Below are 26697 nucleotides of genomic sequence, written 5' to 3' on the forward strand. Positions count from 1 at the left end.
AACCCTCGATTTTGGGTTTTAAAAATATATCCAGGTGTTTCCTTCTTCGCGAACGCGAGGCTACTATCGCGAACGCAATGCACAAAAGTCCTGCTGGCCAAATTCCTCTTTCACGAATGCAAGGTCCACTCGCGAATGCGTAGCTTACACAGACAGACCCTAAGCAAACGCGAGGACCATGTCGCGAACGCGAAGACCAACGGGTCCTTAACTTCGCGAACGCGAAGCAAATTTCAGTTGCTTCACCCAGATGCTCTACGCGAATATGATACTCTCTCACAAACGCGATGAATGTTTTCTCTGCAGCACATCACCAGAAAATCTGTTGTCTTTCCACGTTCAAAAGTGATCCATTAAGCATCCAAAACACACCCGAGGCCCCCGGGACCTCAACCAAACCTACCAACCAATACTAAAATATCATTCAAACTTGTTCCAACCTTCGGAATGCTCAAAACAACATCAAAACACCTATTTTTCATCGGATTCAAGCCTAAGAATTCTAAAAACTCTAAAAACACGCTTTCGATCAAAAAGTCTATCAAACCTCGTCCAAATGACCTGAAGTTTTGTACACAAGTCATATTCAACACTACGGAGCTACTCCAACTTCCAGAATTCCATTCTGACCCTCGGATCAAAATCTCGCTATCGAACCGGAAACTTCAAAAATTCTACATTCGGCATTTCAAGCCTAAATTTGCTACGGACCTCCAAAATACAATTCGAACACGCCCCTAAGCCCGAAATCATCCAATGGAGCTAACCATCAGATTTCCATTCCAAGGTTGTCTTTACACTGTTCCGACTACGGCCAACTTTCCAACACTTAAGCTTTCATTTAGGGACTAAGTGTCCCAAAACTCTCCGAAACTCAAATCGAACATCCCGGCAAATCAAAATAACAGAAATAGACTCGGGGGATGCAGTTAATAAGGGATCGGGGTGTAAATACTTAAGACGACCGGCCGGGTCGTCACATCATGTGGTACCAGGTATGGAACTAGTCCATAAATACCGGGTATTATATTTTATCCCAAAGCGTCAAACTTTGACAAAACTTCGATTTACTTACCCTCTCACCTTCACGAATTTACTTATCACTTGTTTGAAATAGCATAATGCTTGTAATCTCAAAATAATCTTATTCCCGAACTTACGTCAATTAACTTACGACGAAACTTTAACGTATAAAAATGTGGGATCTAACATCTCATTTTCCGAGCGTCCATCAATTTACTTATGGCGTACTTTCAGTACGAAAATATGGGGTATAACAAGAATCTATTATCAAATAGAAAGCTCCAGTTGTGGCACTGAATGTTGAGAAAGCTTCAGTTTCTAAGTCGAAAGGTTGTAAGAAAAAAAAAGAAGGCTCAAAAGGTTTCGGCAGCTGGAGGTGCGGCTGCTGGTATGAAAAAGCCCAAAGGAAAGTTCTATCATTGCAAGCAACCTGGGCATCGCAAAAGGCAATGCCCTGCCTATCTGGAAAAATTGAATAAGCAAGGTAATTCGAATTTAAATGTCGTTTAAACTTGTTTAGCGGCTATCTCCACCATATTTTGGTGTGTAGATTCAGGAGCCACTAATCGTATATTCACTACTTTGCAGGGGTTTCAGGAAACGCGGCGGCTAAGTGAGAATTAAGTTTGCGTTTTTGAAGCCAATGGCGAGCCACACCAGCTTTAGTATTAGGATATATTAGAGTTTTGCTTAGTAAAGATAGAGTTTTAGTTTTGAAAGATGTTCTCTATGTACCTTCTATTAGAAGAAATTTGATTTCGGTTTCGAAAATAATGGATGTTGGTTATAATATTTATTTTGTTAATAACTCTATTGTTATTAAGTTTAATAGCATGTTATATACACTGCTGCTAGAGTACATGACCTTTTTATTCTTGATATATCTTCTCATGTGCTACAACAAAAAGAATAAAATAACATTAATCTTTCACATAAAAGAAAACGTATTTCTGAATTGAGCCGAGCTTATTTATGGCATGTACGTCTTGGTCATATAAATCTAAATAGGATTTCGAGATTGGTTTATGATGGACGTTTTCATTCATTGAAAGTGGAGGCACTGCCAACATGTGAATCCTGTTTAGAAGGTAAAATGACTAAGAGGCACTTTCCCTCCAAAGGAAATAGAACTAGTGATAAGTTAGAATTAATTCACTCTTATGTGTGTGGCCCTATGAATATACAAGCAAGATGTGGCTTTGAGTATTTTGTGACTTTCACAGATGATTACTCAAAATATGGATAAATTTATCTGATAGTCGTAAGTTTGAATACTTTGAGAAATTCAAAGAATTTAAGACGGAAACGGAGAAATGGCATGATAAATATATCCAAACATTACAATCTGATCGTGGTGGTGAATACCTTTCTGTGGAATTCATTAAATACTTATCAGATTGTGGAATTATATCTCAATTATCTGCCCCATGAACTCCACAACAAAATGGTGTGGCAGAAAGAAGAAATAGAACCCTTATAAAAATGGTTAGATCAATATTAAGTTATTGCGGTTTGCCTTTTTCCTTTTGGGATATTCTTTAGAAATAGTGAATTGCATTCTAAATTTGGTTCCTTCAAAGTCGGTACCTTCAACCATAGCAGAATTGTGGACTGGGCGCAAGCCAAGTTTATGGCACATTCGGGTTTCTAGTTGTCCAGAATATGTGCTGAAAGGGAAAGCAGATAAATTGAAATCAAGGATAGAAGTATGCATTTTTATTAGATATCCAAAAGGAACTAAAGGAGGTTTATTTTATTGTCCAAAAGAAAAGAAGGTAATTGTTACGAAAAAATGCCAGATTTTTAGAAGATGACTATCTAATGAACCATATTCCTAGAAGTAAACTAGTTTTACAAGAATTAAGTAATGGAGTAACTAATGACTCATCTATGGAACGTATCCCAAAAGACAATATTGACATACCACTGCATTATTGTAGTGGAAGAAATGTCAATAGACAGCAGAATGCACAAGAGAAATTGTCTGACATCTCACTACCCCAAAGTAGTGGGAGTAATGTTGAGCAACCTCAGATTGTTGAGCAGCCTCAGATTGTTGAGCAACCTAAAATTGTTGTGTAGCCTGCACTCCAGGAAGTTAATGATATCCCAGCACCGCAAGTTGTGGAGGATAACATTGAGGCTTTAGTTCCAGAAAATGAAGTTGTGATTCAACAATAAAATCAAATTGCACCTGTAGTGACTAGTTTTAGTGGGAGAATTATTAAAAAGCCTCTCCGGTTTGCGCTCTTTGGAGAATCTTAGGATAGAATCTCTGAAGAGCCTAATACATAACATCTTAATTATGCCGAAACAATACAGGATACAGACGCTGATAAATTGGCTGTTGTTATGAAATCTAAAATGGAGTCCATATACTCCAATCAAGTTTGGGATCTTGTAGAACCACCTTCTGGAGTCAAACCCATTGATTGCAAATGGATATATAAGAAAAAGAGAGGAGTGGATGAAAAAGTGCAAACTTTTAAAGCTAGGCTTGTTGCAAAAGGGTTTACTCAAAAAAAAGGGATCGATTATGAGGAAACTTTTTTGCCATTAGCCATGCTTAAATCCATTAGGATTATCTTATCCATTGTTGCTCATTACGATTATAAGATTTGGTAAATGGATGTCAAAACGGCTTTTTTAATGGAAGTCTTGATGAGTGCATCTATATGGCACAACCAGTTGGTTTCATAAAAAGTGACAATGAGCACATGTTGTGTAAATTAAAGATATTCATTTATGGATTGAAACAAGCTTCTAGAACATGGAATACTTATTGTCACGACCCAAAATCCACTAGTCATGATGGCACCTAACCCAACTCGCTAGGTAAGACAATTTAACAAATATCTATTTCCAATTAAATTAATAAAACAATTAAATGGAAGAAATTATCTGAAACTTATATATTTCCCAAGGACTGGTAGTACAAAACATGAGCTTCTAAGAGTAAAGATTACAAAGCTGATAGGAAATAAATATATCTTCTATTTGAAAAATACATAAACAGAGTATTATAATCTAAGGCTACCATGAATAAGAGGCAGCTACAACCGGGAAGCAGGTACATCTTCCAATCCAACTCTCATCGAACAAAGCAATATTGGCATCCGAGATCTACACGCAATGTGCAGGAAGTGTAGTATGAGTACAACCGACCCCATGTACTCAAAAAGTAACAAACCTAACCTCAGGTTGAAAGTAGTGACGATTCATCTCCAGGTATATAAATGCTTCGGACAAGATCCATCCCTCAATATAATCAATCGCGCTCACTGGGGGGTGTGTAGACTTCGGAGGGGCTCCTTCAGCCCAAACGCTATAATATGCACGGACAACTCACGTGCTATAGTATCAATATCAAGGCTATCATAAATCGGAATAACCACTGCGGCATGTAGCCCGATCCCATAATTGTCACATAATCAGGCTCTCAGCCTCACTCTGTCATCAATCTCTCTAGTCTTACCCACGGGCTCACAATGTCATGAAAACTGACCCGGAATAATAATATGGTGTATCAATAAGCAACAACTGAGACTAGGATATGATATGAATGCATGAATGTGACTGAGCACGAAATATCTATGAAATCAATGAGATGACAGCAAGAAACGACCACTATGGGTAACAACAATATCAGCATAAAGCCTAAACATGATATCTAGCATGATGTACAGCTCATTTAGTGTGATAACCCAAAAAGTCATCACTTGTTTTAAAAGTGGATTCTGCATTTCGAGGCCTTAAAAACCTCTTTTAACATCACCTCAATTTGCGTGCACAGTCCGGGCGCATAGTCGGAAAGCCATTTTGTGAAAATTTGTGAAAAATGATGGATTTTGCATTTAAAATGAGTTTAAGTTGACTTCGGTCAACATTTTAGTGAAACGGACCCGGACCCATGATTGGACGATCCCGGAGGATCCATAGTAAAATATGGGACTTGGGAGTATGCCCAAAATTGAATTTCGAGGTCTCATGCTCGAGAAATGAATTGTTAAAGAAAATTGTTTTCTGAAATTGTTTATGAGTTTTGGAAATGAAAAGTGTTTAAAACTTGATGGTATCGGGCCCGTATTTTGGTTCCGGTGCCCGGTACAGGTCTTACATGTGAATTTAAGATAAGTCTGTGAAATTTGATAAGAAATGGACTTGAAACAACGTGAACCGGATCATTTTTGAGAAAATCGAAAATTTGAAGTTCTTAAGAAGATTTCATGATTTTGATGCTAAATTCATAATTGTTGATGTTATTTTAGTGATTTGAATGCACGAGCGAGCCCGTATGATATTTTTAGGTTGGTGTGCATGTTTGGTTTGGAGCCCCGAGGGCTCGGGTGAGTTTTGGATAGGCCACGGGGTGGATTTTGGACTTGGTGAATTGCAGACTTTCAGCCTGGCTCGCAAATGCGAGAGGCATGTCGCAAATGCGAAAGAAGCCCACGCCAACCTACCTCGCATTGCAAGGATTCTATCGCAAATGTGATACTTCCCTTTTAGCCAGTCGTCGCAAATGCGACGCATCCTTCGCATTTCCCACCTCGCAAATGCGAGAACCCCTTCGCAAATGCGAACATATCAATTGCGAACCCTGGTCGCAATTCCCATATCTGCAACCTGCAATTTTTATACTTAGCCGAAACTCTCACATTTTTCACACTCTTTCAAAACCAAAATACTCTTGGGCGATTTTTCAAAGACAACTCTTCTTCCAAATCGATTGTAAGTCAATTTTAACTCGTTTTCTTCAATCATTAACATATTTTCACATGATTTCAACTCAAAATCAATGATTTTCATGGGGGAAATTGGGTGTTTTGGATAGAACCTAGGTTTTTCAAAAATTAGGGATTTGGACCTCGATTTGAGGTCCGATTTCAAAACAAATTATATATTTAGGTTCGTGGGGGAATGGGTAATCGGGTTTTGGTTCGAACCTCAGGTTTTGACCATGTGGGCCCGGGGCGATTTTTGACTTTTTGGGTAAAACTTTGGAAAAATCATTTTCATGCATTACAATTGATTCACTTAGCATTTATTGATGTACTTAAGTAACTTGTGGCTAGATACAAGCGAATTGGTGGTGGAATCAAGAGGTAAAGCGATAGTAGAGGCTTGAATTGTGTTCGTGGCACAGAGGTAAGCATTTGGTGGAGCCGAGTCCTATTTGCTATGTGGTATTTGTCGAGTACGACGTATAGGCATGGTGACGAGTATCTATACGTTGGTGCCAAGCATTCCCATGAGTCTTATATTGTGATTATTATGGCTTTGTTGTATTATTCATGTTTTGATGATGATTTCTATTGTTGGGCAAAGTTGTGGAAGTAATTGTGACACTTGAACGTTGAGGAGCGTTGGCTCGAGTTGTACAATGAAATGTGAAAGTATAAGTGGAATTGAATCTTTTAGAGCATTGGCTCAAAGTTGTGAAGTGAGTTGTGAAGTGAGTTATGAAGTAAAAGTGGAAAAAAGAAAAGAATCATTATATTAACTCCCTTTCCAGGATATTGTTGATGTTTTGATGTTGTCCCTTGCGGGGACTTGTTGTTGAATTATTAATCCTTTGTCGGGATTCTTATTGTGATTTCATTTATTTCTTTGCCCTATTGTTTATGATTGTTATTTGGGTGAGTAAGAGAGTTAAAGCACGAAGGGTGATGTCGTGTCGCACGATGTACCATTCTGTGCCGATTATATTGATTATATGGTGAGGACGAGAGTAAAAGCACGAAGGGTGATGTCGTGCACATTTTCATTACTTGATTGTTTTGGTGAGGACAAGAGTAAAAGAACGAAGGGTGATGTCATGCACTTATTGATTTCTGGTTCTTTGTTAATATCCGAGATTTATTGTTTCCTTCAATTACCTATTATTCTTTCTATTCTAAATTGATATCTCCCCCGCAGCATGCTACCCCTCCCATAATTGACTATTTATTTTTGTTATTCTTTTTCGCTGTATATAATTGAATTACACAGGTTTATGTGGTAGTTTGGTCCTAGCCTCTTCACTACTTCGTCGAGGTTAGGCTAGGCACTTACCAATACATGGGGTCGGTTATGCCGATACTACACTCTACACTATGTGTAAATCCCGGAGCAGCTTTTGGACCGTAGATTAGGTGGCTACCTTCAGTCCACGCGGAGATCCAAGGTAGACCTGCAGGCGTCCGCTGGCCCTGGCGTCTCCCTCCATCCCTTTATCCTTATTTCACTTCCTTAATTCAGAAATAGTGTATCGTTTATTTTTCGGACTTTGTATGTAGTAAATCTTAGATCGTCTGTGACACTGTGACACCAATTCTGGGTGGTTAAGGCTTAAAAAATTGTATTAGTTACATGTTCAGATACTCTATTGTTTTTCTTTCGCTTATTTTAAATTTTCGTTGTTTACACGTTATTACTTTATAACTGTTAAAGAGAATAAAAAAAGTAAAAAGGTTATTTGTTCAATATTCGGCTTGTCTAGCTCACATTAGTAGGTGCCATCACGACTCTCGAGGGTGGAAAATCCGGGTCGTGACATTTACTTTATCACATGGTGAAAACACACATATCAACAAAATAGGGTCACTATTTAGTGCCCTGGAAACAATAGAGTCACAATTCACAGGGTACACGCCCACACGTCAATCACCTAGCATGTGTGTCACCTCAACATCAATCACATAGCAAGTAATTTGGGGTTTCAAACCCTGAGCACTAAGTTTAGAAGAGTTACTTATCTCAAACAAGCCAATTCCAACGCCGAGCAAGCCAAGCGATGCTCCAAGAATGCCATCACGCGCGTAGCAATCTCCGAACAGCTCAAAACTAGCCAAAAGCAACTCAAATACATCAGATAAAGCCCAAGGAAACAATTTCAAATGATAAAGATCGAATCCTAAGTCAAATCCCAAATCCGGCCAAAAATCACAACAGGGACCGCATCCTCATAATCCGATAAAACTCATAAAATTTGACAACCCATTCAATTACGAGTCCAACTATACTAGTTTCACTCAATTCCGACTCCAAATCGTTGATCAAAATAAAAAAATTATATTATGAAACATTAGGCCAAAACCCCCAAATTTCTTTTTCAATTCATCAACCAATTACTAAAAATGAAGATGGATTCATGAAATATAATCAAAACTGAGTAGAGAACACTTACCTCAATCCTTGTGATGAAATTTGCTCCAAAAATCGCCTCAATCCGAGTCCCACATCTTAAAATATGAAAAAAGAACCAAAACCTCGATTTATAGCTTCTGCCCAGCAATTTCCACATTTGCGGAAAATAGGTCGCATCAGTGACTCTCTCTTTTGTGGAAAAGGACTCGCATTTGCGAGATGGTCACTTCTGCGATGGCCATGACCGCACCTGCAATCGCGCTTCTGCGCAATTACCTCCGCATTTGTGGACTTCCACTCCTCAATGAAATCTCGCATCTGCTATGCTTGGCTCGCATCTGCGGCTATCGTACCTGCGCGATATCAATCGCATGTGCGGAACACCAGAACCAGCAGCTCCTCAGCAATGAAAACATGGAGGAAAATGATCCGAAAACAATCCGAAATATGCCCGAGCCTCTTGGGACCCCGTCCAAATATACCAACAAGTCCCATAACATAACACGGACCTACTTGAGGCCTCAAAACACATACAACAACATCGAAATGACGAATCACACCTCAATTCGAAATTATTGAACTTTGAAACTTCAACTTCCACAACCGATGCTGAAACCTATCAAATCACGTCCGATTGATCTCAATTTTGCACACAAGTCATATTTGACATTACGAACCTACTCAACTTCAGGAATTAGAATCCGACTCCGATATCAAAAAGTCCACTCCCGGTCAAACTTTTCAAAATTCCAACGTTTGCCATTTCAAGCCAAATTCCACTACGGACCTCTAAATCACGATCCGGATGCACTCCTAAGTCCAAAATCACCTAAAGGAGCTAGCGGAACCATCAGAAATCCAATCAGAGATCAATTACTAAAAAGTCAAATTTGGTCAACCCTTTCCAATTTGAAGCCTCTAGCTGAGAGTCATTTTACTAAATCAATTTCGAATAACCTGAAAACCAAAACCAACGATTCACGTAAGTCATAATACATCATACGGAGCTACTCATTCCCTCAAACAACCGAGCAAAGCGCAAAGTCTCAAAACGACCGCTCGAGTCGTTTCACTTATTTTGACACATCGATCAAAAAGCTTTTGATCAATATGAAAATGAGACTTGTGTCTATAAGAAGTGGGTTGGAGATAAAGTTAAATTTTTGATTTTGTACGTAGATGATATTTTTCTCATAGAAAATAATGTGAGCATGTTGAATTCAATAAAGGAATGGTTGTCCTCGCATTTCAATATGAAAGACTTGGGATAAGCGGCACATATCCTTGGGATCAAGCTTATGAGAGATTGCAAGTGAAGCATATTAGGCTTATCCCAAGCATTTTATATTGATATTATTCTCACCAGGTTTAGCGTGCAAGATTCCTAGAAAGGTTTTCTCCCTTTTAGGCATGAAATCTCTCTGTCAAAAGATCAGTCACCAAAAACGACCGATGAGATAGAAAAGGTGAAGAAGGTCCCTTATGCTTCTGCTGTATGGAGTCTCATGTATGCTATGTTATATACTAGACCTGATATCTGATGTTGGCATAGTTAGTAGATTTCAATCTAATCCTGGACGAGAATACTAGACTGCCGTTAAACATAAAATCAAGTACCTGAAAAGGACTAAGGATTATATGTTGGTTTATCACTAAGATGATCTTGCACCCATTGGCTATACTAATTTAGATTTCCAGTCAAATAGAGATTCCAAAAAATCTACCTCAGGATATATTTTTACCTTAGGAGATGGAGCCATAAGTTGGAGGAGTATCAAGCAATCATATGTTTGCAACTGCACCATTATTGTCATAATAAAGTACAATTGGTTCTTGGTTCCTTCGATTCAAGCACCAATTGTACTTTATTATGACAATAGTGGTGCAGTTGCAAACTCGAAGGAACCAAGAAAGCCATAAAAGGATTAAGCATAGAGCGTAATTATCATTTAATTCGGGACATAACTCATAGAGGTGATGCAAGAATGTTGAAGATTGCGTCAGAAGACAATTTGGCAGACCTGTTTATAAAGAGCTTGTCACAGAAAAATTTTGACAAGCATGTAGAAGGAATAGGTGTTAGAGTTGTAGACGCATAGTTATAAGTCTAAGTAGGAGATTGTTGAGATATACTATTAACCATGCGGTTTAGACATAGTATTATATTTTATTCTTTATGGAACAATTATTCGTTTAATTTATTCAATTCAATAAAGTACTATTTTAAATAGATTATATGTTATATGTATGTCCTTTAGTTATGTAGTAGACAATTTAGTGTATGGAAACTTAGCTGATGCACAGAAGATTAAATTGTCGGTTCTTATAATTAATAAACTGTGTTCACAATCAAAGATATTATTGGGTAAAAATATTTTGACAATTATAGCACAAGATTAAAGTGTAATTTGTCTTGATTATGTGAGTGGTTTTACTCCAACTTTTTGTGCTAGTATACTTAGGGGTCGTTTGGTTGGAATAGGGATTATGTCGGTATAAGTTATGTCGGTATAAGTAATCTTGGGATAAGTTATGCTGGGATTGTTGTTTATTCCCTGTTTGGTATGTTGTATTAAGAATGACAATTGTATAATTTCTAAGAAGAAGGTATAAGTTATACCGGTGCTAATTACCCCCACCCTCTATAAGGTATAAGTTATTCTGGTGTTAAAATTAACACCGAGATAACTTATACCTTGTTTGCTAACCAAACAGAATATTAAGGTGGTATTAAATTTTTATACTACCCCTATACCTTCTTATACCTCATACCAAACGACCCCTTAGTGTATATTGAACGGACCAAGTAGAGAAAAGATATTTTTGTACTGAATATATATAAAATATTTTCTCTAATTCATTAAATGAGCTTATACTCCTAATTTTGATATAATTATTATGATCAATATGATTTGTTTATTGTTTTGATTTAACAAAAGGTACAACTCTATTCAGAGTTAGTGTATGCCTAATAGATTGGACAATAACGAATAGCATTTGTTAAATAATAATTAGTTGATAGAATCCATGACGGTTTTGAGTTTGATGTACCCATTTATGTAAGTTTATAAGTTTTCATGTGAAAACCCAGCCGGTGAATTTTGTATCCATCACATGAAATAGTTTAAGCGGAATTATAAAGGATTTAAGCAGTTGATTAAATTAAATTATCAGTAATTTAATTTAATTAACTGGTATTTGTGATCTTAACATGGGGAGTTAAGTGTTAGTGAATTTTCAAACATATTGAGGAGTTCAATTGCAGTTTTTCAGTGGAATAAACTGCAATTAATTATAGTATGAATTAATTCATCCAAATTTTCGAATTAATACTATAATTGGTAGCCTCTTATTATTTATGTGGTCCCTGATATATCTAGTAAAAACCTGGACTGACTTGGGTAAAAAGTGACTTGGGAGAAAAGTTATCGTTTAGAGTTAGAGTAGGAAGACGTTTTTCACCCAATAACTTACTTTTAGAGTTGTATTGTTTTTGCCCACTCAAGACAATTTCGTCCAAGGTCTTACTAGGACATGCAGCCCTGGATTCTTGCTTTGTGGAGGATCTGTGCAACGTGTTCAAGAGGTTAGTGCTTCTAATCTCGTAATTATATCATTGTCTAGTTTACATGTATGTGATGCCTGATTTATATACTTGCTTCCGTTGCGCATGCTCTAACACTTGCAGGGTCCATGGAAATGTTGAGGTGGCTGAAATTGCTGCTAAACATCTGTTTGAGCACGAGCCCAATAATGCTGGGAACCACGTCTTGCTTTCAAACATATATGCTTCCAAGAGAAGGTGGGCCGATGTTGCATCAACAAGAAAGCTTCTTAAAGACAGTGAAGCAAAGAAAGAACGAAGCAAGAGTTGGATACAGATAAAAGACAAGGTTCACACATTCGTGGTGGGGAAGAGAAATCACCCAAGCATTGCAAAGGTTTATTCAAGGTTGGATGAGTTGTTGGTGGGTATGGAGAAGTTGGGTTACAAAGGTAAAGCTCAACATGACCAGCACGATGTGGATGAGAGCAGAAAACACGAGCTTCTGAGGCATCATAGTGAGAAACTTGCTTTTACATTTGGGTTGATGTGTTTGCCCTCAAATGCTCCTATTAGAATTACGAAGAACCTCAGGATCTGTAGGGACTGTCATTCTTTTATGAAGTTTGCTTCAAAAATAACAGGGAAGGAAATAATTGTCAAAGATGTTAATCGTTTTCATCATTTTACTAATGGATCACGTTCATGTGGAGAATTTTGGTAAAGGATGTAACTGGTTAGGATTTAAGATGCCTTCTCTGAAACAAGTGTTTGGTTCAGAATGGTGGAATGTGATGATCCGATAGGTCACTTTGAGTTTTAGCCTTTATTTTTGTGTCCCCAGACCTCGAATACCTCCATTTTGCCTTTCTCGATTTGCGTATAAAGTCCGTGTCTTTTTTCGGAAAATTTTTATGTGAAAGACTGAAGAAAATGTGAAATTTTGCCTTAAAACTTATTTGAGTTGACTACAATTAATTTTTTGTGTAAACGGACCGGAATCAGTATTTTAACTATCCTGATGGGTTTGTACCGTGATTTGGGACTTGGACGTATAGCCAGAATCGAATTCGGAAGCCCCTAAACTTGTTTGAACGTAATTTGTTGAAAACAAGTAAATTGAAGGTTAAAAGAATTCCTAAGTTTAACCATAGGTTGACTTTGTTGCTACCGACTTCGGATTTCGGTTTCGGAACTAGGAATAGGTTCATTTCACCATTTATGACTTGTCTGCAAAATTTGGTGCAAAACGGAGTGGATTTTATGTGATTCAGACTTTCAATTGTAAATTTGCATGTTCTTGAGTTTTTTTGAAAATTGCATACACTTTGATGTCTGATTCGTAGTTTTTAAGTGTTATTTTGATGTTTCGATCATGCAAACAAGTTCGATGATATTTTTGGACTTGTGTGCATATTTGTTTGGAGCTCCGAGAGCTCGGGTGAGTCTCGGACGCGTGGCAGAGTGTTTGATAGAGTTAGGATTCTACTGGGTTTATTTTTTTTTGCACAGGCCTCAATTCTCGCAATTGCAGTTTAGGATCGCATTTGCGATAGTAGGTGAGCTCTGTCACGTGCACATTTGCTAACAGATTCTTCGCATTTGTGATGGGATGTTGGGGTGGGCTGGTTCGCATTTGCGATCAAAGTGGTCGAATTTTCGGAATGTCCCATGTTCGCATTTGCGAACAAAACCATCGCATTTGTGATGGCAGCAGAGATGTGAGTTCTTCGCTTTTGCGATGGATTTCTCGCATTGCGGGGTTCTCATTTGTAAGCCCCAGGTCGTAATTGTGACATTTGTGCCTAGACAAAAAGTTGAGGAATGGGATTTAGCCTCACTTTTCATATTTTGAACCTTAAACACCCTAGAGACAATTTTCTAAGAGGATTTTCTTCCCAAAAATATTGGTAAGCAACTTTAATCTATTTCTTTTCAATTACCCATTATTTTTCAAGTGTTTTCAACATTAAATCTAGGATTTTCATGGTAGAAATTAGAGATTTGGTTAGAATTAGGGGTTTTGTAAAATTGAGATATATACCTCAAATTGAGCTCGAATTTTGAAACTAATCACATAATCGGGCTCGAATTTTGAAACTATTCACCTAATCGGGCTCGAGTGTGAATGGGTATTGAGTTTTGATCCGAATCTCGGATTTTGACTAAGCGAGCCCGGGTGACTCTTGTTGACTTTTTGAGAAAAGTGTAAAAATCATAGCTTTATATATTGTTATTGATTTTCCTAGCATCGTTTGTTGATATTAAGTCAATTTTGCTTAGATTCAATTGGTTTGTAGGCGGATTTTAGAAGAAAGGCCTCGATTGAGCTTTGATTTGATTGCGGAGCGAGGTAAGTATTAGGTTTAACCTTGATTTGAAGGAATTAGGAACCCTTGAGCTAATATATTATGTGACTTACGTGTGTAATGGCGTATATGCGAGGTGACGACTGACGAGTGTATATACGCCGTCAAAATATGGGGGAGAAGCTTATTAGGAGTATGTTGTTATCTCAACATAATGACTTTGCAAGAAGAAGCTGGTTAAAATCATTTTCTCGTCTGATGTGATGAGAAACTATATATGTAAACTAGCTGGAGTCTGGGCAATGCCTCTCCCAAAATGATGATGAGCAAAGGCCATCAGCTACATCTAATAACACCGCCAGGCCGGTCAGATTGTTATGGCGTCCAGCCATGGTTTAGAAGTCACTTGCATTCCGTCCTCTTGCCAACAATGATATGTGGTGAGTGACTTTGGTTATTCTTATAAGATACAATCTCTACTTTTTTCTTCCTTGAGAGCAATTTTATCATCCTTAAATTCTCTGTATTCTATAATTTAGTACCTTTTTTGTCTTAGCACAACCCCTATAACAGTAAGAGCACTTTCTTCGAATCTTTTTCTGTACTGGAGAAAAGGAGAAAACCTGTCATCAACTTAAAGTAGCTCATTAAGGAACAGAGGAATATAGAGATTTCTTCCAATCTTCTTAAGCCTTGGTTGATAAGCCTTGGTTAATAGAATTACCCGGTACATATATGTATTGGTAGAAAATAGCAAATACCAACAGAATAATCGAGGTAAAAGCTGGCTTGGATACCACCGTCCTAAAAAAGAATGTCGAGGATGAAAAAATCTTGTGGCTGCTTATTTTCTTATGTTCACGTGAAAACTTTATAGATTGAGAACATGCACCTCTCAATCTAGTGGTCTTCCTCACCTGCAGGAGGGATCATAGTTAGTATTGAACGCTTTTGAATCGAACAAGAACTAATAGCTTGACAGGACTGAGTATGGTGGTGGCGTGGTTGATGTACATGAAAAAATTTACTCCAGTTGGCTAATTATACTGAGTTTGTTATTATTGTTGTTGTACTATATTAAGATAACACCTTTTCTGATAAGGAGTAATCAGTGGCGGATATAGTGTAGTATTACCGGGTTTAACTGAACATCCAACTTTTGACGCGGAGTAAAAATTTATGTGTAAAAATTCATTAAAATTAGAAAAATAGTAAATATGAACCCATAACTTTAAAAATATAATGGGTTCAATACTAAAAACTTTAAAAGTTGAAACCGCCATAAAATTTAAATCCTGAATCCGCCTCTGGGAGTATGCGGAGTAAAGGGATGACTTAAGTTCAAGTCATGAACATAACAACAACAACAACAACCCAGTATGGTCTCACAAGTGGGGTCTGGGGAGGGTAGGATGTACGCGGCCTTACCCCTACCCTGGAAGGACAGAGAGACTGTTTCCGATAGACCATCGGCTAAAGAAGGTGAGAGAAGTCCTGGTAATAAGTAATAGCAAAACAATAATTAGAAAACTAAATCGGAGATAGCAACAGATAATATGAAAAGGGTACTGATAACAAGTAGTAGCAATATAACATATTTAGAAAACTAATTCCAAAGCAGCAGACGAGAATATGAACGAAGTACTACTAGCAAACTACAGAATTACCAATGGCAAGTAACAACGAAACGAGACATGCGAATATAGCAAACTAAGGAAAAAAGGGTACCGTACTAGCGCTAATGCTATCGAGCTAGAGAAACAAAGGGAGATGCACAACTACCTACTAATCTTCTACCCTAATATTCAACCTCCACACTCTTCTATCTAGAGTCATGTCCTCGGTTAGTTCAAGTAGCGTCATATCCCGCTTAATCACCTCTCCCCAAGACTTCTTTGGCCTACCTCTACCTCTCCTCTCACCTCCTAAGGCTAACCTCTCACATCTCCTGACAGGGGCATATGCGCTTCTCCTCTTAACATGCACGAACCATCTCAACCTTGCCTCACGCATCTTTGCCTCCACAGGGGCCATTCCCACCTTGTCTCAAATAACTTCATTCCAAATTCTATCCAGCCTAGTATGCACATACATCCATCTCAACATCCTCATTTCCGCTACCTTCATCTGCTGGACATGAGAGTTTTTGACTGGCCAACACTCTGCCCCATACAACATAGTCGGTCTAACAAGTACCTTGTAGAACTTACCCTTAAGTCTCAACGGCACATTCTTATCACACAAGACACCGGAAGCGAGCCTCCACTTCATCCACCCTGCTCCGATACAGTGTGTGACATCCTCATCTATCTCCCCATCCTTCTGAATTATAGATCCCAGATACTTGAAACTCTCTCTCTCCTGGAAATGACCTGCGTATGGAGTTTCACATCCACGTCCTCCACTTGGGTAACACCGCGGAACTTGCACTTCAAGTATTCTATCTTGGTCCTGCTCAACTTGAAACACTTAGACTCCAGGGTATGTCTCCAGACCTCCAGCCTCTCGTTAACGCCACCTCGCATCTCATCAATCTGGACTATGTCATCCGCAAATAACAAGCACCAAGGCACCTCCCACTGAATGTGACGTGTCAAAGAATCCATCGCTAGGGAAAACAAAAACGGGCTAAGTGTTGATCCCTGATGTAACCCCATCTCAACCGGAAAGTAATCCGAGTCTCCACCTGTTGTCCTAACCCATGTCTTAGCTCCATCATACATGTCCTGAATCACTCTAATAACTAAAAGAAAATGTACAGTAACTTTAGCATACCGTATGGGAAGATCTTATTCTACATGCACTAAGTTTTTGTCAACTTAACTTTAGGCGTAAAATAAAACAATTACAAATTTTACTTTTGTATGTTATCATTTAACATTTTCTATTTTTCTTCTTGATCACGAATCCTTATTTAAAATTTAAAATACAAACTTTATAATGATTAAATTTGTTAACTTTTAGTATATTTTTAGGTACGGTGAGTGATGCCACTTAATTACACAAATGAGTATTAAATAAGTCCTATTCGCGTAAATTGATAAAATTATATGCAAACACATGTTGATTTACCATAACTAACTACCGGCGCTAAGTGATAACAATTCTTGCAAAACACACATAAAGTAGTCATTAAATAAATGTGATTAAAGCTTTTTCAGACACACAATTGTCAACGATTTCTACACATATTCTCTATGTGGAAGTTAAATAAAACATGTATAAGCAAAACAAAGAAAAGAAAAAGAAGTTAAAAAAAAACATGTATAATATTTTCAACTGCACATCATATATATATATAGTGTACGCACGTTGCGCGTGTATCCCCGTCTTAGTAAATGGATAATTTAAAAAATATTACATAAATATTATATTAACAAATTGTGTTTGATTTATAGAATAGAAGTTCAAAAAATATTAGTTGCTAAAAATGGTGATTGTTGATCTTATTTAGCTAACTCAATAAAGGAACAATAATAATAAAAGTCCTCAATCTCTAATTTTAAGTTCATTTTAGAAGATAAAAACAAAATCAAGAAATTTTCTGTTCTCGCAAGCAAAAATTAAATTGTTCTATTTCTTTTGTCAATAAATAATATTATAGAAATTATAAACAACTCAAAAAACAATTTTTTTTATTGAGAATTTGGCCAAATAAGCTTTATGTTAAAGAAACGAGGGTGGCGAACATTGTCAATTAGGTTAAGTTTTATATCCAATTGAAAAAAATCATTATAAAGCATTAAGGTGCAGACAACGTATTTTATATATGTATCAAACAACATGCTGCATCCCTTACCAGAGTCCTTTTTTCTAGAATTTTTAAATGCCCTCTCCCTCTTCTTCGGATATAGATTATAGAGTGAGTAGAGTAACTCAATTAAAAATAGTAAGACAAAAGAGACGCCCTAACAATTAAGGATAATAACTTAGCCTCTGTTAGGGTCAAGAATCTCAAATCAATTTACCCAACTAAATATTATTAGGATAAACTTTTTAAAAAGTACATAATGATATATGAACAAAAAAATTAGCGGCAGAGAGCTACTTATAGTTTAAAAAAAACACATACCAAAGCCCTGATTCGAGCTACTGGGTTGGCTGATAAATTTCTGTAATATTACTGCTTATGTCATCCTGATATTTTGGTAATGCTTAGGATGCTAGTCGAAACCTTAATGGTTTCCGAGAAGCCATTCACATTCTTGTTGATCTCTTCCATTGGAATACCACTATCTATCTATCATTGTTCCTATCGGGTTTGAATTCTACAATTTTAAATAGTACTGAAGTGTCCATTGTTCTATCTCCCAACCTGACAGTAGTTTTCCAAACTCAATTAAGAAGAGCTAATCACCAAGATAATAAAATAAAATAATATTTTCAAACTATCAAAGATAGTCATAACCAATAGAACAATGTGACTTTTGAATAAGATGTACAAGTTATAAATCAATTAAACCATAGCAGAAGATTGAAAAAAATTTGTCCAAGTAAAGTATAAACATTGAGTATAAGAAAAAGAGATAAAACATACCTAGTCGAGAAAAAATGGCAGAAAAAAAAAATTGTAACCATAGCAGAAGAGTTCCAAAGACAAAGAATTGAGTCAGTGTTCTATTAACTTATATATTAGGTTTAGACTTGGTTTAGGTTTTAGTTGTACATTCTCTATTCTTTTTACCCTGGATTTATATAAGGAAATATTCTATTAATTAATGTTAAGGTCCTACGTATTAAAACTTACAATATAGTTCAAAAATAGTCCAAATAAAAAAAGATTTAATAACTAAATTTTAGTTGATTTCAAATCCCTAAATATTAGGGAAATAATGAAATTACAAGTTCATCTAGTTTGAATTTATTTTTAAAGGGTAAAAAAGGCGAACGATATTTCGCTAAGGGCCTTCGTGCTATATATATATATATATATATATATATATATATATATATATATATATATATATATAATCAATTTTCTATACTTCATATGATAAGTAAAATTTGAAAGCGTTCTGGTTCGTAATTGAATTCTTACTCCTATATGTATTTTTTAAAAATAAAAGAAACTCCTATATCTATTTTCTTCCGGAACTACTATGTTTTACGAGCAAAAAGTATTGTAACTGTATATAGTACTATTTTATTATCAGATCATAAAATACAAAATCCATTATTTTCAAGTTTTATGACATACGAGCGGCCCAAAAAGATTGGAAACTTTTAGGGAAACTATCAGCTATGTTTATTTATAAGTAGCTCATTATAAAAATTGGTCATTCATAAAATATTATTAATATTAGCCAAGTAGTTATTTGTAGCAAAAAAAAATCAAATTTTTGCTTTCTTTTGATGGGTATTATTAGAATAGATTGGGTACATCTTAAGGAGCTTGAATCTCAGTTTTGGGATGATTTGATGAAGTTTTGAGGTGGTTTGAATTGAAAATTCGAAGTAAATATTGAACATGAAAAAAATGATATGTGTATCATTTGTGTATCACATATGTATCATATTTATATCAATTATGTATCACATGTATATCCATATACCTGTGTGTGAGATACATGCGTGATACATGTTTGATACATGTGTCATGTGTCGTTTAATTACGAATTTCGATACAATACCAGTCCAAATCACCTTCAATCTTCCTCAAATTTTGTATATTGACGTATCTATATATTTTCAATGAATTTCAACTATACCCATTGAAAAAAGTTCCTTTTTTGCTTAGATTTTTGAAATATTGTATTTTTTTTTGTTTCATCACCTTATTTGTTACCTCATCCATGAAATTTCCTTTCCATCTTGCATCTAATGTTGCTAATCACGCTTAAAAATATGGAAGGTAATTTCAGTATGTGATTCTTTGAGAGAAAGAACCTTATTTATTTAATTTTTTAGTTTTTATATGTGCTTGGCTAGTTTTGGTAAGTCTATAACTAATGGCTAGATGTTGGTAAGTTAAAACTTATTTGGGACATTTGTGTAAGTTTCCCAAACTTTTATCAGCCTGTTGTCTAAGTGAAACTTAAAGCTATGGGCGTTTAACGGGTGGGCCGGGCCAGGCTGGGTAGGGAATTTTAGTACCCGTACGGGTTATGGTCCGGGCCGGTTACGGGTTGGGCCATACCGGGTTTAACGGGTTCGGGTTCATCCGGGTAAAAATTGAACCGTAAGGGTTACGGGTTGATGGGGCCAGGCCGGACCGGGTTTAGTGTTATTTTTAATCTTTTTTTTGTATTTTGTATAACTATTATAAGTTATATTAATACAAAGTAAAAATACAAAAAACACAAGGAAGATGGGAAAAATTGCACTTATAAATTGCAAGTGCTACATTTATTTCAAAATTCAAACTTACAAATTGAAAGGTTTAGATATAACAACAAGTAAATTAACCAAAAAAGAGTAAATTCAAAGATTTTGCATTGCCTCAGTAAGTTCTTCATAATCAATATGAACTGAGTAATCTTCTTCTGTAGTGTTAAATTCGGATAGGTTACCATGTGTTAATATATCTCCAGGTTCCTCGTCTTCTGTGCTATCAACATCTTCACGTCCTTGATTTCTTCGTTCCAATATAATCTAATCTCTGAAACATACTAAAACTTCCAAAGCATTGATTCCCAATGAGCGACGGGTGTCTCCAAGTTGTTGTCTTGCTTAACTAAATGCACTCTCTGATGCAACAGTTGAAATTGGCACATTCAGCACATCCCGAGCCATAGTGAAAAGAACAAAAAATTGCTTTCCATTCTCATGCCACTATCCCAACGGTGAAAATTCCTTTGTGCGAGGCTCTTTTTGCTTCTACAAGTAGAATTGAAGTTCATCAATGTTCCTGCTACTGGTTTGAGTGTTAGAAAATGTAGAAAAATATTAAAACTATCAAGAACTTCTTCATCATCCACAGTAGCAGAAGTGGTACAATGCATAGTGGAATTAACATTGCCTACACTAAGAGCATCATCATCAATTACATTTGCATAATAATTATATAATTGTTGTAAATATTCATTTAGCTTGTTCATACAAGTATATAAATCTGGGTTTCAGTTGGTCCTATTTTCATATAAGTATATAAAGCACTCATTAATTGGTGACAATCAGACATCTTAATGGAAGGATTTAAAACAACACCAATTAAGTAAATCGGAGGTATTGGAAAGAAATATTTTTTGAATTTTGCTTGCATTTTTTGAACAACATCCCCATATTTTTCTTTCTTCTTAAATTCAAAGAGTAGAAAAGAAATTTCAGCTATATGTACTAAAGCCATAGTAACAATAGGGTAATATGCTCCAAAAAACTCAACAGTTGCTGTATAAAATTTATGTAAAAATTTAACAACATCATTAATGACCTCCCAAGTAGTAGTTGTTAACATACGATTTGGATCAGTACAATGCGCATTAGCAACTTCAGTTATTGGGAATCTATATTTGTAGCAACATTTTAAAAGTATATATGTATAATTCCATCTAGTAACAATTTCGTCTGGCATGAATCTGGGTTTAAGGTTATACTAGACACACTTATTCTTAAATTCCTTTATTCTAGATTGTCTATTATTTCCTTGAATAACATCAGCTGCTCTTCTAGAATGAGTAATCTTAGTTGAAAATAAATCAAGGCCACTTTTAACAATTAAATTATAAACATGACATGCACACCTAACATGAAAAATTTCATCAAGAGGTGGTTTCAAATGCAATTTTAATATTAAAATTGCGGCATTATTGTTAGAAGCATTATCAAAAGACATACACAATACTTTTTGCTTGAGATTATAAAATTCAACAATTTCACAAATAGTACTACTTATAAACGCATCAGTATGACTCTGATCTTCATCATATTTAAAAGCGATAATACGTTTTTGCATACAAGTAGTATCATCTATCCAATGACATGTAATTGTCAAATAATCATTTCCATTAACAGCATGGCCAATATCAGAAGTTAGAGAAACTCTACAAGGAAGGTGGCTAAACAAATAACGTATGTATGTTTGATATTGTCCATGAAGTCTAAAGATATCAGATCTACAAGTACTTCTAGGGATACCTTTAAATAAAGGATTGTAAATCCTTTGAATATACATAATAAGATATGATAAGAAGCAAAAGAAAAAGGTAGACAACCCAAAACAACTATTTTTGCTAACTCCTCACGATCCTTCATTTTATCATATTTCACAAGACCTCGAGTAGTAAGGTTTAGAGTTGACTGATTTCCATCTCCATCAGATCCCCATTCTATAGGATGCTCAATTCTCATATGTCTACTAAGTGTCTCAATCCCCCATAATTGTCCTCTAGTCTTATGTTTAAAGGTATCATTACAAAATTTGCATTAAACTCTTTCACTATTTGGTATGTCTTCAAAAAAATTTCAAACCTTACTTTTTTTTCTACGATTACTAGTCGGGGCCACAGGTGGTCTACTACTAGCACCACGACCACCACCCCTGCTAGCATCTCCAATACTACTAGGTGTAAGTGGTATCTCATCTTCCATTTCTAATTCATTATCTTCTATACCAAAATCTTCCTGGAATTGTTCATAATCTATATTATTATCAGGTAATGTTTCAGGAATATTTGGAGAGGTATTTAAATTACTACCAGATGTTGAAGTTGAACACTACCACTTTTTTTATTTTCCCGATTAGTAACCTTGTTACAAACTCTTTTTGCAGCATTAAACATATTGGTAAAATTTAACTACTAGCAACAAATAAATATGCAAATAAAATAGTAAATAAGAGAAAGAGTTGGAAGGAGTGTACCGAATTCGGCAATAAATTGAGCACTTGATGATTTTGCAACTCCAATGTTACCACGAAGAAGCGTCAATTGTTCCAATTTTGAAGTTCAATTGTTCAAACTTCAAATAAAAAATACTACGATAAATTAAATTCCCAAAAAAAAAGGCAAATAGTTGATTGCACTTTAATAGGTGAAGAATGAAGATTGAAGAATGAGAGAATATGAGAATTGAGATTGAGAATTGAGAGATGGGTGAAGAAATGAGGAAGAGGGGGTATTTATAGTTTTTTAAAGGGGGGTCAATTTTTTTTTAAAATCCAAAATTGGGCTATTTGTGCAATTCAGCCGTTGGGCAACGGCCATATTCTGAAATGGACCGTTGCCAACGGTCAGAAATATGGGCCCAGTTTTTTAAAAAAAACCGTTAAATCGGTCTGGGCCGAGCCGGTTAACCGGTTGAAGAACACTGTTCATTGACCGGGTTTGACTGGTCTGGGTAACCAGTGGTTCGAAAGTAAACGGTGCAAACCGTCCTACACCCTTAACCCAGCCCCACCCGGCCCCCTTCTACCGGTTCGGGCCGGTTCCGATTTTACCGGTCTGGGCCGGCCCAGAACCGGGTTAACCCGGCCCGTTAGACACCCTTACTTTAAAACCCCTTCAGCTCCGCGTCTTATATTTTTCCCGCTGCAAGCATAACATAGCTCACTTGCCGCACTCGAGTCGTCTCTGCTCCAAATTTTCAAGTAAGTTTCTCGCTTTCTATATCGTTCGATCACAATGTGGAATGCTTAGTGGATATATTCTAGTTACCAACTTCATCTGTTTGTGGATCTAACTATTTCAGTTTTCATGTATTTTTTTAATATTGTTTTAGATTAAAAGACTGTTTGATATTCCTAAAGTAAGAGAAATATAGTAAATTTTAGAAAATGAGAATGTTTGTTTGTGTTGTGCGTTCATAGTATTCTATGTGTGCCTGTTTCTCTTTTTGTTTTCGGCTAATACTGAAGGCTTTGATGTATAATATAATTAAACGAATACGTTTAGGAATTTTTGGTTTAATAGATTTGTAATTTGAAGAGGATAGGAGGAGGTTAGTTGATTAGCTAGTAGCTTCTTATATGGTAGCACTCAACATATTATTACTGAGATTGTTGAATGTTGCTTGTAGTATTAAAACTTTAGCTTAGAACTGTTAAAACAACTGGTCTATGTGATCCATATAGATCTGGATTATGCATCCGCATTGTGAATATTTGGGCACTGAGACGGAAAAGTGTGTAAACTCTGCAGTTAATGTGTTTATTAAAGATTTGCTTGAACTTGAAAATTTTATGTGGATCCGAGCCGTTGGAGTGTTCTATGTCATTAGGCTGAGGAAGTATTACATGTTGTGTCTTGTAAAGGGAAATTCTCCTTTCGATCTCTTTGGTTGAAGTGTAGCATTATAAAAACTGCATAAGTATTTCAACAAGTTTATCAAGGATATGTGTAAAACCCTCGATAGGATTTTTTGAGTTTGACTTTTCCCTCTCCGTATTTCTTTTCTTGATTTTTATTGGTTTATGTAAATACACCCACCCATATCTTGTTCATTGATGATATTTTTTTTGCTGTATATGCTTCATGGGTAAAGATTTGTGTGTCATAGTTGACCCCATCTTTGTTTGCAATTGAGGCATAGTTGATTGATTGATATGCTTGGCTCTTATTTGGTACATTGAGATTAATTGATTCACAATGATCTTATATAGTATCCTGATTTTTATGTACTTATAATTATTGGCCTTAATTAAAATAATAAAAATTGACTGGATAATGCATTGCAAATTAGCACTATACTTTTGCTTTCCAACAGGAAAGATGCACAGGCTTAGTTATGCAACAGATATAAAATCATAGTTTCATTACATTTTGGTACTGAACATGCATTTTTCAATTGCAGGGTTCATAATTCTGTTAGTTTTGGTATCGAAGTGATGAAGAAATAGGTTAAAGATTCAAACTTGGTTAGTAATATTTGCTACCCGAGCCTGTGCATAATCTCTTGAAGGCTAATTGCCAAATTTTGGCCGGGTGACAGCATTATTCCTGCGAAGTTTCAATCTCCGGCTTAGGCATATACATGGAGGTCAGAGTTGATGAGATTGAAAATATACTTGGAGTGGAGGACCAAGATGATAATCCAAAAAATTCATTTAAAGTCTCTCAGGAGATGGAGAAGTTTCTATGTGACAGATTGCTGGACCAAGAGCAACAAATTTCAGAGCGTTTTAGAGCTCTTTTCTCTCTAAGGAACCTTCGGGGCTCAGGTCCACGAAATGCCCTTATTAATGCGACAAGGGACCCCTCAAATCTCTTGGCGCATGAGGCTGCATTCGCATTGGGGCAAATGCAAGATGCTGATGCCATTCCTGCTTTAGAAAGAGTTCTATTTGATTTCTCCTTGCATCCCATTGTTAGGCATGAGGCTGCAGAGGCACTTGGTGCAATTGGTTTAGAAAGTAATATTTTACTTCTAGAAAGAAGTTTGGCTTCAGATCCAGCTCAAGAGGTCCGAGAGACATGTGAACTGGCTCTCAGTCGAATCAAAGAGCTGAAGAATGTAGGAACTGATGACAGTTCCTCAACAGTGGTGTCGTCACCCTTTCTGTCAGTAGACCCAGCTGCTCCTGCTGCTTATTCCTCTGTTGAGGACCTAAGAGAAGTTCTTTTGAGTGAAGAAAAGGGCATGTATGAACGCTATGCTGCTCTTTTTGCACTACGAAATAATGGTGGAGAGGAAGCTATCTGTGCAATTATTGAATCTCTAGGTTCAAGGAGTGCTCTATTAAAGCATGAGGTTGCTTATGTATTGGGTCAATTGCAGAACAAAAAGGCTTCAGATGCCCTGTCTAGGACTCTTAAAGATGTCAATGAGCATCCAATGGTTAGACATGAAGCAGCCGAAGCTCTTGGTTCTATAGCAGATGCTGAATGTCTTGCACTTTTTGAGGATTTTGCCAAGGATCCTGAGCCTATTGTTTCACAAAGTTGTGAAGTTGCTCTTAGCATGCTTGAGTTCGAGAAATCAGGCAAATCTTTTGAGTTTCTCTTCATGCAGATTCCTCATGTCGAGCAGGTCTCATAGGAAGAGTGTCTGGCTTTGCCTAAATGCTTGTCACATCTGCTGGTCTCAGAAGATAATTCAGTTCCATGTGCAATTAAAATTGATCCAGTTGTAACTGGTTTCATTACTTAGAATGTTCGATTCGGATTCTTCTCAGGACTTGCTGTACTAGTGTATGTTCATGCTAGTTTTGATGCTGAGGAAGATGGGACTCTTAGTCAAAAAAGCATTGAACTTGTGAAGGAATCTATTGAAAGCCAGGACCATACTCTCAAAGTGTAAAAATGTTCTCTTTTTGGCTGACTTTTTCTTTAGTTATGACTTAATTTTTAACTTTTTGGGAGGGACTTACTGTTATGGATACTTAACAATAGAAATGGGAGAGGAAATATAGGCTGCAAGATTTTGCAGTGAGCAAGTTGTATAGTTTGTTTCCATTAGTGGGTTCAAGTTGTGACTTGTGATCCCTTGTATATTTTTGTGTTGGTTAATTCAGTTAACTGTTGATGCTACACAAGCACATGTGCCACAAGAACAAAGGAATCTATAAAAATAAAAATGGCCAATTGGGGTCATGTAGTGTGTTGACTACCATGTGATATTCAATGGCTAAATTCTCTTCAACCCACTTGATTACATATTTGCAATTGTACAGCATTTGAGTTGAAGATATAAAAAAAATAAAGAGTATATTAATTTTAAATATGTATGTGTTTGGACATGAGCTTCATTTTAAAATGTCTTTTATGAAAGTTGAAGATTTGAAAGTCTTCAGTCGAAATAAACTTTCAAATCAAAATTTCA

General features: G+C 36.3%; 1 protein-coding gene across 1 annotated transcript; it reads left to right on the plus strand.

The window, feature by feature from the left end:
• The first annotated feature begins 23470 nt into the window (after nucleotides 1-23470).
• Nucleotides 23471-26419, plus strand: LOC107797285 (deoxyhypusine hydroxylase-B-like). Its single transcript, XM_016620154.2, has 2 exons — nucleotides 23471-23527; nucleotides 24730-26419. The coding sequence occupies exon 2, from the start codon at nucleotides 24910-24912 to the stop codon at nucleotides 25912-25914; it is 1005 nt and encodes a 334-aa protein (XP_016475640.1). The 5' UTR covers nucleotides 23471-23527; nucleotides 24730-24909; the 3' UTR covers nucleotides 25915-26419.
• The last annotated feature ends 278 nt before the right edge of the window (nucleotides 26420-26697 follow it).

This window comes from Nicotiana tabacum, chromosome 11 (assembly GCF_000715075.1).
Source record: "Nicotiana tabacum cultivar K326 chromosome 11, ASM71507v2, whole genome shotgun sequence".
NCBI lineage: Eukaryota > Viridiplantae > Streptophyta > Magnoliopsida > Solanales > Solanaceae > Nicotiana > Nicotiana tabacum.

Coding starts and splice junctions, on each gene's coding strand:
- LOC107797285 (XM_016620154.2), top strand. CDS start 24,910: ATGGAGGTCAGAGTTGATGAGATTGAAAATATACTTGGAGTGGAGGAC.